This window comes from Branchiostoma lanceolatum, chromosome 4 (assembly GCF_035083965.1).
Source record: "Branchiostoma lanceolatum isolate klBraLanc5 chromosome 4, klBraLanc5.hap2, whole genome shotgun sequence".
Lineage (NCBI taxonomy): Eukaryota > Metazoa > Chordata > Leptocardii > Amphioxiformes > Branchiostomatidae > Branchiostoma > Branchiostoma lanceolatum.
This window is the reverse complement of record NC_089725.1, coordinates 5,880,650-5,891,969: the sequence shown is the minus strand read 5'-3', so window position 1 is coordinate 5,891,969 and position 11,320 is coordinate 5,880,650. Positions and strand designations below refer to the sequence as shown.

Here is an 11,320-nt window from a genome sequence, read left to right as displayed (position 1 = left end):
CATCAAATCAGAAGATATAAATCACCCAATACCTTACAACGTGTCAATCAAAATGCATAAAACGGGGAGTGGGCACCACACCAGACATAAAGAAAACATTTCAAACCTTCATTCAATAAGATATATGAACTCTAAGTTTCAGGAAAGGACAATAAGTTTGATGTCGGTATATCCTCGCGCTAACTTGGGTTGTAGAAGCATCTCAACATGAAAACGTATGTTCCCACATTCACGCCTAATGAAGCTACTAATCATAAATACAACTTAAACTTACTTTAGATTTAGTAGAAGATCCGGGGATACGTATACAGATAGGGTAATAAATGTGCTACGTTAAGAAGGTCACAAATTATATTATCAATGGGGCGTTCAGACGCACACGCCTCCAACCTCTTCCAATGTCCTCATTGATATTGATAGCACAGAACAAACCGAACTATCTTGTTCTTGGTTAAGTCGGGCCATTATTGTCTTTTCGTACGTGCTTAAGCTTTGTGATCAACACCGGAATTTGTTTTGGGTGCAATAGTTACAGCAGTTAACCAAAGAAGGCCAGACCTCAATCGTGCAGAAAGTTGATTGTTGTAGATGCTCTTTCGCCGCTACCCAAGGCAAAGGCATTAACCTTTATTTCGGTTCCAGAGAAGGTAAGTGTGACCCTAACTGCGCGGGTAATGCCAGGGATAGGGGGTGGTAGGGCCACGACTACTTGTCCACATTTTGTGATACCCTCATCGTCACAGTAATGCACTTCTTTTTCTTTGGTTCTGAATATTTCAATGCCCATGGCTGGCGAAAAGTGAAAGGCTGGAGTCAAGCCGTACTCCGAAACCTCGCCCACCTCCACTAACTGCCCTGCCTCGACAAACTTTTCGAACACTTTTGTGCACATTAACTTGCCGTCAATCCATTCCCTCAGTCTCTCTGGGTGGTGCTCTGGCTCAAATGGCGCACATAACCCCGTTCCATAGGTATACTTGGACTTTCTGGCCGCTATGGAAGAAGGGTTATGGCCAAACATAACCGCCCCTTTGATTATGGACAGTCCGCAATCCGCAGGGACAAGAACAGTGCACGGACCCTGAAACTTTTCTTTAACTGCGTGCTGCAGTATACGCGATTCGGAAAAGCCACCCACCATGAACATATACTTGAGGGGAGAAATATCTCCCTGTGTTAGCAGTTGGTCAAGATGAGCAAGTATTGAGTCAATAACTGGTGTGAAAAACGATTTCATCAGTGCGTGGCGTATTCGAATCATTCCATTGCTGAACGTGACCTCCTCTGAACCAAAATGCTTTATAGCCTGCTGTACAGTACAGCCACCCTTATGTTTGGGGTAAAACTGATTAACAAAGTTGTACCCAAAATGAACTGCCATGGAATCGCCGGAACCAGTACACCGCTTCTTTATTTCAAATTCATTAAGAAAATTGAGATACTCATTTGGGTGCTCTACTTTGTACCGGGCCATGATGTCTGCACCAAAAATCTTGTCCAGTAGTTTGAGAAACTCTTCGTCCACCTTCGTACCTCCCCAGTCTCCCCCTGACGCTGTGGTGACCTCCTTGACCTTGCCGTTTTCGCTAATTTCATGTACTGCTATGTCTACAGTACCGCCTAGAAAAAAATATACATATATATTGGGGAAATGTCACACTATCGTATTTGGCACATTTGATTTTTACACTTGGAGGAAGCTTGGTGATTACTAAATATGAGGAAGATTACGCTTGTTCATAACTATGAATAATTTATATCTTTGATAACTTACCACCGCAGTCCACGATCATGTATCGATCTCCTGGCTTGGTGTCGACGTGTTGTTTCAGGGTTGGGTCACGGCGACAGAATATCCCCGCCGCCTCTGGCTCCAGTGCGATCAGCAGTTGCCCTTCTTTCGATTCACTGGCTATTCCGGCCTGCAGAATTTTAGAATACTTAAGAAAAGGAAAACGTTCACCTTTTCTTGCAATGCGTTCAGCTCAGGCGACATAATTTTGTTTACCTGTATATACAGATCGTACATATACATATATAGAATGGAGTTCATTGTAACTGACCTTGTAGGCGGCCTGTCTCATAAACTGCTTCGCGCTGTCATCCCAGATGGCAGGAACAGTCAGTACCCAGCAGATGTCGTCATTCTTATGCGTCGTGGCTTTCAGCATATGGTCCTTCAAGTACCGCATGGCGTGGGCAAAAATGTCGAGCGCTGGTAGCTTTTTCCCGTTCACATCTTCGATCGTAGTGTCTTTGGACAGTGACTGAAAACGTTATGAAAAACTCACGGTTGGCATCTTAGTACCTTCGCCAAAAGGTTGTATTTCCAAGCTTTCTTCTGTCGTTTTATATGTTCTGAGGCCAAAATTGTATGGCTAAAACACAACATTATTTCCGTGGCATTGATATATGTTTACATAATGTTACATTTTCCTAGTCCTGTATGGAACATGTTTTGACATCTTGATTTCCAAATTCACAGATATTATCATTATTGTGAACAGAATGCTGGTGGAAATGATCTATAGTGGACATCTTGCTCTATCTTGGCAGACATCTGTTTAGGCAAGTGAATAAAGCTACCCACCTTTTCTGTGTGAAGTTTCATCTTAAAACGGTGGAAGTAGTAGTGCTTGGCAGCTTCACCCTCCTCAAGATCAGCATATGCCTTGGAAGCCTCTGAGCCGAACGCCTTAAATTCTCCCTCTGGAGTAAGAAGCACCGATGTTTCGGTTTTGTAAGCCAAAAATCCTGATTCACTTCCCCAGTTCTTATTCATAATGATATCATCCTTATTGTAGGTGTACGAAAAAGCATAGCCACTGAACGTGGTTCCGAAATCAATCGCGGCTACCAACATATGTTTTCTGTGCGCTTCTCCGCCTGATGCGCTATACTGTAAATCTCCGAAAATCTGAACTATTTCTAGGAACCTGAGAACATTTGAATCTAGGGATTCTGCCATTTTCTACTAACTTAGACCCTACTAGACAATGACAACAAAGCCTAAGTTTGGCGACGCTGTGTTCAAAGTTGTGATCAAACCCCAATCAAACAGGTGCACTCCCCACTCTCCGCCCTAGCCAATAAGCACGTAAATTTACATCCAACAACGGGGCATGCGCGAATGATTTTTTATTGAATTTATTTGCTTTGACTTCAAATACGTCGTATAACTTTCATTGTCATTGACACACAGGCACACAGACACGATGTTTCACATGATATCAGCCGGGTCCACCAGATATTAACACATACCTCTTAGATATGCCTCTATTCATGCTGTTGAAATCCTGCATACTCAGGTAACGATTGAATAATTCAGATATTGACCTTTGAAAATCTGAAATGGAACTGAGCTACTGAGCCTTTTTTCCTAAATCAAAGCCAAAACAAAAACAAGACATTGATTTCGCTCGGCCTCACCACTGAATCATCCTGTGTGGGCTTGTTTTTAGTTTCACACCTATGAGTCAGCGCTCAGGTATGTGCCCTTTCACTTTTGGAGGTTGTCTTGTTTTTAGTTCCGCATACCGTGAGGCATCCTTGTTTTGTTGTTCGCCTTTAGAATGTTATTGCTCCAACGTCTGACTAAAAAAAATAAACAATAGTATTATTGTAAAAGTGAAGAACGTGGTTTACTTTGCACAAAAATGCATCTACTTTAAATTATCAAAAGGACTGCTCGTTTTTTTTTTTAAATTTTGTCTTTACGTCTTTCCACTACAGGCTGCGACCACTAAGTGACCAAAAAGTTGACAGATTGCGCAAAAAATTCCACAGAGAAAGAACGAACTTTTTCACGTTTTGTGTGCTTTTGTGTGCTTTATTGTCTTTTTAATCATACTTTTACATTTTGCATTATATTCCAATTGTGAAATCAATGGTGGGCCTCAAGGCCCTGTTACACTTTCGCGTATATTCAAGTGCGCGTGAGTTGCGTATTAACATTTTCTTGGTTTAAGTAAGGCTTGCGGAGAAATTGTTGTTTTCTACTTTGACCCACCGTTGTGCAACCTAGTAATCGAACCTAAGAAATCACTTATTCGGCTGCAAACTTAAGCTTAACCAAAAACATGTTAAAACGCAACTCATGCGGACTTCAATATACGCACAAGTGTGACAGCGGCTTAAGGGCCCTGCCACACTTGTGCGTATATTCAAGTGCGTATGAGTTGCGCATCAGCATTTCTTTGGTTTAAGTTTCAGGATAAGAAGTTGTTTTTCACTTTGACCTTCCGTTGTGCAGCCTGCTTGTCGAACGAAAGAAATGACTTCTTCGGCTGCAAACTTAAACTAAACCAAAAAAAAAAACATGTTAATACGCAACTCCTGCGGACTTGTATATACGCATAAGTGTGACAGGGGCTTTCTATACTCGCCGCAGTATAGATACTAACGATGGTTGTGTTGAATTTACAGCGTGCTTAAAACTACAGTGTGTTACATATAACTGAAACACAGTCTGCCTGCAATAAAATGTATGTGCCTTTTTGTTGGAGTATAGAATTTAAAGTCTACATATAAACTGAGAATCACTTTTAATTGCACTAACTAACACTCCATAACACTTAAAGTGCCATTCTTATGATTGAAGAAATCAGCAGACATTTTCATTCTTGTGCAAGCTGTTTTATTCGCATGATCATGAGTCCGCATGTTCATACATGTGAAATAAAACCACTTTGCAAGTATGCTAATAGAATAAGAAAAAAATAAATACTAGTACGCTGGTAGAGATTGAACATAAAGCTCAGTCATTTCCCTGCGTGTTGTCCAAAACTCCAATTGTTTTCCCAGCTGAATTGATAATATCATTATACTCAACGCCCCATATTTCAGAGTACTTTACACTGCAGAGTATGGGAGAGTGGGTAGAAGTGTTGGACGTTATAGAGCCGGGGACAGCCTATTTCAAATATGTTTTAGAACTATATATGCATCCAATCTGACTTTAACAGCATCTTATCTCTCTCGGCTCTCTTTCAAAGTTTGCTTGCATTCTGTTCGCCAGCACATCAGTAGAAGATACAAAGGTGGCATCTATTCATTATTTCAAGGCCCACATGTGGTATATCTTTATTAATATTTTGTATAACATGTATCTAAAAGTTTAATATTTGGCGTTGAAAGCCTTTTATTTATCAATCACCATATTTGCACATTACTTGTCCTATGTGCCACACTGTATGTGTCTTTGCATTCATTATTTCGCATGGCAATTTAGTTTTTAGAATAGGCGAAAATATTTCCATTCATTATACTGACGAAAGTGTAATGGTTGTTGGATAAAGATAGGTGGATTGTAGTTGTCTTGTGATAGACAATACTGTGATCTCACTACTCGCAATGCTTTCTTTTATACGAAGGGTCTGGTTGTGCAGTGAAATTTAAGATAATAGTATTATAGATTATAGTTGTCTAATGTGTACAATATACAGTGAAATATGGCGTATCCGATTACAATGCAACTGTACCATAATACTTCTCACATACAAGCTTAGCTATATCTGTTTTAAAGATGCTTGGACACACGCCAATATATCATCATCATTTCTAATTCATCACCCATTGTCAATTCATTGTTCAGCACGCGTAAGTTTTAATTTGATGGGTGATATATTCACTTTGCACTTCCTTTTAGATGAAGGGGGAATATACTGGTGTAATAAAGTTGCTTTTGTGTTTTATATTATAGTTTCCTTGCGAACTCGTAGATGTGACTAAACACCTCTATATGAAATTACGCATTTATCTTATAGTAGTATGCTGTAAAATTTGGTATTTGAATAGGATTTTATCCTCTTTTATTATTATCTTATTCATATTATTATATTGTTTAGCCGTATTAGTTTAATTCCTCAATATTTCTATGATCTTATCCTCGTTTTTTTTGTTTGCTTAAGACATTTCATCTATGTTGTGAGAGCAAAATAGAAACCTCAGTAGGAGTCGTGGTTCTTTAAAACAGTATTTTCTCTTTAGTTAACATTTTCCACCAAGTCGGAGAGGGAAATGTTTTGAATTTGGTAACAAGGTCTTGCTTTCTAGTTGTTTTTCAGTTGTTGATTTTCTGTTGATAAGCAAACGACAAAGAACCATAACAAAGCAGTCACTGTGTGACATAAACCATCGATGTTCGAGGTATGACGAGTATGTGGCCCATTCGAGTAACCGGGGCTGGGAGGGCGACTATGAGAGCGCTAGTAGTTATTTTGTATCGATAGAATGTTGACGTCTGTTGACGGGACTTTTGTATCAAGTTATAACCCTCTCACTGGACCCGCGGCACGCTGGCGGCGTCGCTCCGTCCTAAACTGGATTTGTGTTACCCTTGACTTTATAATGGGAATATCATTCAAAACGTACATGAAGGACCAAAAAGACAACAAAACGCACAAACCTTAAAAATATTCGTTTTTCGTCGATGAAATCCGTTGAGTGCTTTGTCAATTCGATCGTGTCACAGTGAGAGGGGGGCTTAATGGGCTTTGCAATCATACAATATTCTTTTATTGTTCAAGGCGTAACCCTAGTTATCTAGGTATAGGTTTCAGGCATACCCTACCCTTCTTAAGGACCTTGTCAGAATGGCGCAACTCAGGCCAAATGTAGTAGTCGATTTCATCTCTACTGACACCTTTAGATTTACTAGGAGGTGGACTGTTGTACCAGAGTTGATGACATTTGTCATCGTAGTGAGTGTTGGACGTTAGGACCGTCAGTGGTGGCTGCTGGACGGCCATTTGCCATGACAGGCGGCAGCACGCCTGCACAAATGACCTCACATGTGTGTCCTGTAGAATCGGCGCGATGTCGTCGCCGTGCACCTCTTTCATTTTGTCCACCACGCTCTTGAGTGGAGAATTGAAACGAAGTGTTACTAGTATAACAATTGTTGCCACTAATTGTGCATGAAGTATCCGTCTCACATGAAATGCTCACAAAATAGAATGAAATGAAGGAAGAACTTCTGTTAGATTTATATTCCTCCTTACAACATTAGCTGCGTGAGGTTTATACTAGAAACAAATAATACCAGATAATGCAGGCTGGTCGAAACTTTTTGCTGTATCGTTTAGCTTCTTTCACCATAACTTTCCGTGTATATTATTGTATTTACCTGCATTAGCGATTCTATGTCGCAGTCTCCACATGTCCCCTTCAGAAACGCAGTGATTTCTTTCAAAATGGAGCCAGGTACTCTCGGGGAGCCTCCACTATTCTGGTTCTGTATCACAAGGAAGACATTATTATTCATATACTGAATGCACAAAACCGGCAATTTTACACAGGAGTAAGTGAAAAAGTACAACGTCTTGGTCTTTATGTAATTGACATGATAAAAGTGTTTACATGTTATCGCTTTTTGTTTTGAATATCATCCAAATGAATACCTGTTCCGTGAGTAGAATGTCCGTTGTTGTAGCGACAGGGTTGTACAGACGACACGCCTCCGAACTGAGGAATCCATCAAAGACTTGTTGTGCACATTTGCAGGCGAACTGAGGGGCACCATCGGTTAAAAATCAGTTAGTGACGTTGAATCTTTGTTGTGCTAGTCAATATATTTTCGCTATAGAAGTGAACAAATCGACTAGATTTGTATACGTCTATCTGTTGCCAGGAGACAGAATTCAGTATACATACCTTTAACATAAACAGTAAAATCTGGATGTTCGTCTTCTCGTCATCAAATCTCTCATCAAGAACTTCCTTCGCTTCCACCCATTCTTTGCTCTCGATCTGGGCGAATTTCTCGGCGATTTTTGCCGGTCTGTGTTTCACTGATATGTTCTCCATGTTGGTCTCGTCCGAGGCGAGCCGGATGCAGAACTCATTCGACAGCCTGATAGAAAATAACGGATAAAAGATTTGATGTTTTGCAACAGAAATTTTCACAGACCTTTGCCTTGTAGTGATGCAATGGATAATGTTAAGATAGATTTGAATTCATAGACTGTACGTGTACGGTGGCTTTGAAGTTCGGTGTCAAACATCATGTTGAAAAAAAATATACGCTGAGTTACGCTGTGAATTATGATATGCACGTGAATATACATGCATTTAGCGTTAGTCCATTTTAATCTATTCTACAGCTTACGTAGAAAAGGGTTCAATTGTTGTTCTGAAAAGTTCCTACGGTACAATATGAAGGCCTTTGTGCCTGACATTCCTTAACGTTGGACACTTGACCGCATGTGTTTTTTTCTTGCTCGGAGACAAAATAAGAACTAAGATGTCGTAGTTCATGACGATGGGTTCTACACATACCCAGGCTACTACTGGGGCATTTCCTAATCTTTCTCAGTGCATGTGTCGCAAACATCCTCAGAATTTTTTTGTCTCTAAGCTAAGCATTATGTGTGTTTGTTTTTTCGTTGTATAATCACATTCTAGAATGCTCTCTCTCTCTCTCTCTCTCTCTCTCTCTCTCTCTCTCTCTCTCTCTCTCTCTCTCTCTCTCTCTCTCTGTCTGCATGCATGCGAGCTCATTGGAAGGCCAGACGTGTTCGGAAGGCTAAAAGAGAAGCCAAGAGCCGTAAGATTAAAACTGGATTCCTATACATGTGTTATGTACCTGTACTGGAAGTTTTCGGCGACTGCCTTGACCTCGGTGTATTGTTGGCGAATTGATTCTCTCTCGGCCTTAAGGGAGTCTATCGTAGTCTGAAGGGAGTCTCTCTCGGCCGTAAGACTCTCAACCTGAGTTCGTAGGTGTTGGTTTTCTGTTCCAAGAGCTGTTCTTAAGCTGTCAAGTTCCCTCTCTTTTTGCTGTAGGATAGCTTCTGTCTGCTTTTTGTCATTTCCCATCCGTTCGTCTTTCGTTGCAAGTTCCTTTTGCAGGGTATTGATCTTCTGAGTTAAATCGTTCTTTTCTTTTAATGCTCGCGTTGCTTCTTTCTCACTTATCTCCATTGACTGCCTCAGATTATGCTCCGCCTGATGCTGTCTCTGTGATCCTATTTTCGGCAATCGTTCTGTCGCATCCATGCTTTCTTTCATTTGAGCTATTTCTGCATCTTTTTGCCGCAATGTCTCTTTCATCCGTTCGTTGCGCAATTCCAACTCTCTTTTTGCATCTCTTCCTGCGTTGTCTCGCTGTTGCAATTGCCATTGTCTTCGAATCCAGTCTTGAATTTCTTCATCTTTTCGTCTCTTTTCGTCTCGGTCCCCTTTTATCCTTACACCCTCGTCAGTTTTTTGCTGCAATTGCGTCCTGAGCTCATTCTTCTCCCTTATCAGACGACTCTCTTGGCCAGTGGTTTGATGGTGAACTGTGACAACAGAATGGTTCCGTTCTTGGTAAGGGTGCATGCGAGGCGCTCTTCCTGATGTACGCTGCAGTTCTTGTGGTGCTACCGCACTTGGCACTGATGATTGTAATTCTCCCAGCCTAGAAACGTTAGGTGGGTGCGATTCTTTGCAGGGCTTGATCTTCTTCTTGCGACATGAATGTCCTTTTAATCGTTTCCGTATCCGGCCTAGGCACCCCATCGTCTTTCTTTGCTCCCCCCAGTCCAAGTGTGACTCACCCCGCTCTTGCCACTAGTTTGCAACATGGTAAACAAGCGCGGTGAACTTTGCCCTCAACAGGGCGCAGGTGCTCGCGGATGTAAACAGGTGATTTCCACTGTGATGTAAATATGTTTTCATACCGACCCAGCAGCACATGTAATTGGTAACCACATTGCCGAATATAATACATTAAGTGCGCCCTCGGTACATAGTTTGCGGCTCGAGTTTGAAGGATGGGTGCATATCTTTGTTATCTTTTTGGACTTTCCGAGGAAGATATTAGTTCTCGGCAAATTGAGGGAAGCGCTATATGTGAGCAGTATATCCGTACAAAAGAGCATATGGTGGTTGGTATGACTGATCAATTTGAAAGGGAAAATCGTCGTCTTAAAGGCACTCAGAGCATTTTATGAGGCTTGAAAATTGGAAATATTTCAGTTGCTGTAATCTTTATGAAATTGACATTTAATGTCACTGTTTACCACACTTGTTTGCGGATTTCTTATCAAAGGTGCTCAAAAGCGGCACAAAACTAAGCTACATGGTGATCTTTTAGTTCCACGCGCCTAGTGTGAAGAAACCGATACCATAGCCCCGCCCACTTCCGTCAAAACGTAGAATTGCAAAATTAAAGCATAAAAATGCAAATGATTGACGGACATGCAGTCACTCGCTCATTGGTCGAACCGCTAATTGTGATGGACAGTCGGGATCAGTCAATTTGGGCTTGGATTTTCTATCAGTTCTCACCACACAACGACATCGCATCTTTGCTCCTTAATGTCGATATGTAATGGTATAGTGTTATTGGAACTTATATGTGTAGGAAATTGAACTTTTGTATTCAAGTTTCAAGCCTCATAAAATGCTCTGGATACCTTTAAAGAAGAAAAACGATATCTTTACCAGCAGGTCCTTAGGTTAGAGTCTGAACGTGAAGAAACGACAGAGAGGTAAGGGTTACAACATTGCAGATTTAGATGTTTGAATTTTTTGTAACGTTACAAGAACAAATGCCTCAGGAATACGTGGTTGGCCGGGTTAGGAGCAATGTCGATGTATAAGTTGATATGTATCGGTAGGAATTCCTCCCCCCTCGTTTTTTGTGTTCGTTGTTACGTACATAGCACTGCGAGATATGTTGACCAAACGGTGGAGGTCTGACCCAGAAAAATGTAGCATTCAGCAATTTGAAAAGGTTTGTTTACATTTTTTTAGGTTACCCATTCATGACTTCTTACATGTGACAGTTGCTGAATTGATGCGTACACCTGCACGTCTGTGGAGAAATAATGCTGTCTCCGTTTTCTTATCTCGACAGAACACGGTGTCTGTTCTCAGCACGGCGTACGAATGGCAGTTTAAAGAAATTGGAGGCAACCATGTTTTTGGACAATATCCCTCGGCATGTTGTAGACTCGCGTGGCAAATGAACATTATGCAGCTGCCCATGCATATATCGGTGGAAGAGAGGTTTTACAGTGTGTGGTGCACGTGTGAGAAGAGTCCGAATGCTAGGGTTAGGTTCTTTGTGTGGCCTTCTTTATACGACCGTGTTGGAGGGAATTTGTTTCAACAGGGGTTGGTGTATCTTGACAAGAGTCGGACGGAACAGCTCCAAACCCGTAGTGGAATGGTCGCCGCGCGTTCGCTCGACAAACGACACCGATGAATGAATATCCTCCTAGAAATAAGCACAGCCATAAAGCCAACATTCATAGATTTCTTTTTAATTACAACCGTTATTTCTTTGTGAACGGAATAGTGAGTTCAGAATGAACATGTTGGCCTTATCAGT

General features: G+C 41.2%; 2 protein-coding genes across 2 annotated transcripts; both read right to left on the bottom strand.

Annotated features, from left to right (window-relative positions):
* Positions 1-434: 434 nt before the first annotated feature.
* On the bottom strand, positions 435-3,439 carry LOC136432332 (heat shock 70 kDa protein 12A-like). The gene is made up of 4 exons (XM_066423522.1): positions 2,591-3,439; positions 2,064-2,267; positions 1,775-1,922; positions 435-1,620 (listed from the first exon to the last, which is right to left on the bottom strand). The coding sequence occupies exons 1-4, from the start codon at positions 2,966-2,968 to the stop codon at positions 560-562; spliced, it is 1,791 nt and encodes a 596-aa protein (XP_066279619.1). The 5' UTR covers positions 2,969-3,439; the 3' UTR covers positions 435-559.
* Positions 3,440-6,539: 3,100 nt separating this feature from the next.
* Positions 6,540-9,550, bottom strand: LOC136432094 (trichohyalin-like). Its single transcript, XM_066423113.1, has 5 exons — positions 8,585-9,550; positions 7,654-7,852; positions 7,401-7,508; positions 7,127-7,234; positions 6,540-6,857 (listed from the first exon to the last, which is right to left on the bottom strand). The coding sequence occupies exons 1-5, from the start codon at positions 9,499-9,501 to the stop codon at positions 6,540-6,542; spliced, it is 1,650 nt and encodes a 549-aa protein (XP_066279210.1). The 5' UTR covers positions 9,502-9,550.
* Positions 9,551-11,320: the final 1,770 nt, after the last annotated feature.

Coding starts and splice junctions, on each gene's coding strand:
- LOC136432332 (XM_066423522.1), bottom strand. CDS start 2,968: ATGGCAGAATCCCTAGATTCAAATGTTCTCAGGTTCCTAGAAATAGTT. Junction 2,268..2,590: donor TGAAACTTCACACAGAAAAG/GTGGGTAGCTTT, acceptor TAACGTTTTCAG/TCACTGTCCAAAGACACTAC. Junction 1,621..1,774: donor CATGATCGTGGACTGCGGTG/GTAAGTTATCAA, acceptor ATTTTTTTCTAG/GCGGTACTGTAGACATAGCA.
- LOC136432094 (XM_066423113.1), bottom strand. CDS start 9,501: ATGGGGTGCCTAGGCCGGATACGGAAACGATTAAAAGGACATTCATGT. Junction 7,853..8,584: donor GCCGAAAACTTCCAGTACAG/GTACATAACACA, acceptor ATTTTCTATCAG/GCTGTCGAATGAGTTCTGCA. Junction 6,858..7,126: donor ACATAGAATCGCTAATGCAG/GTAAATACAATA, acceptor TCTCCACTCAAG/AGCGTGGTGGACAAAATGAA.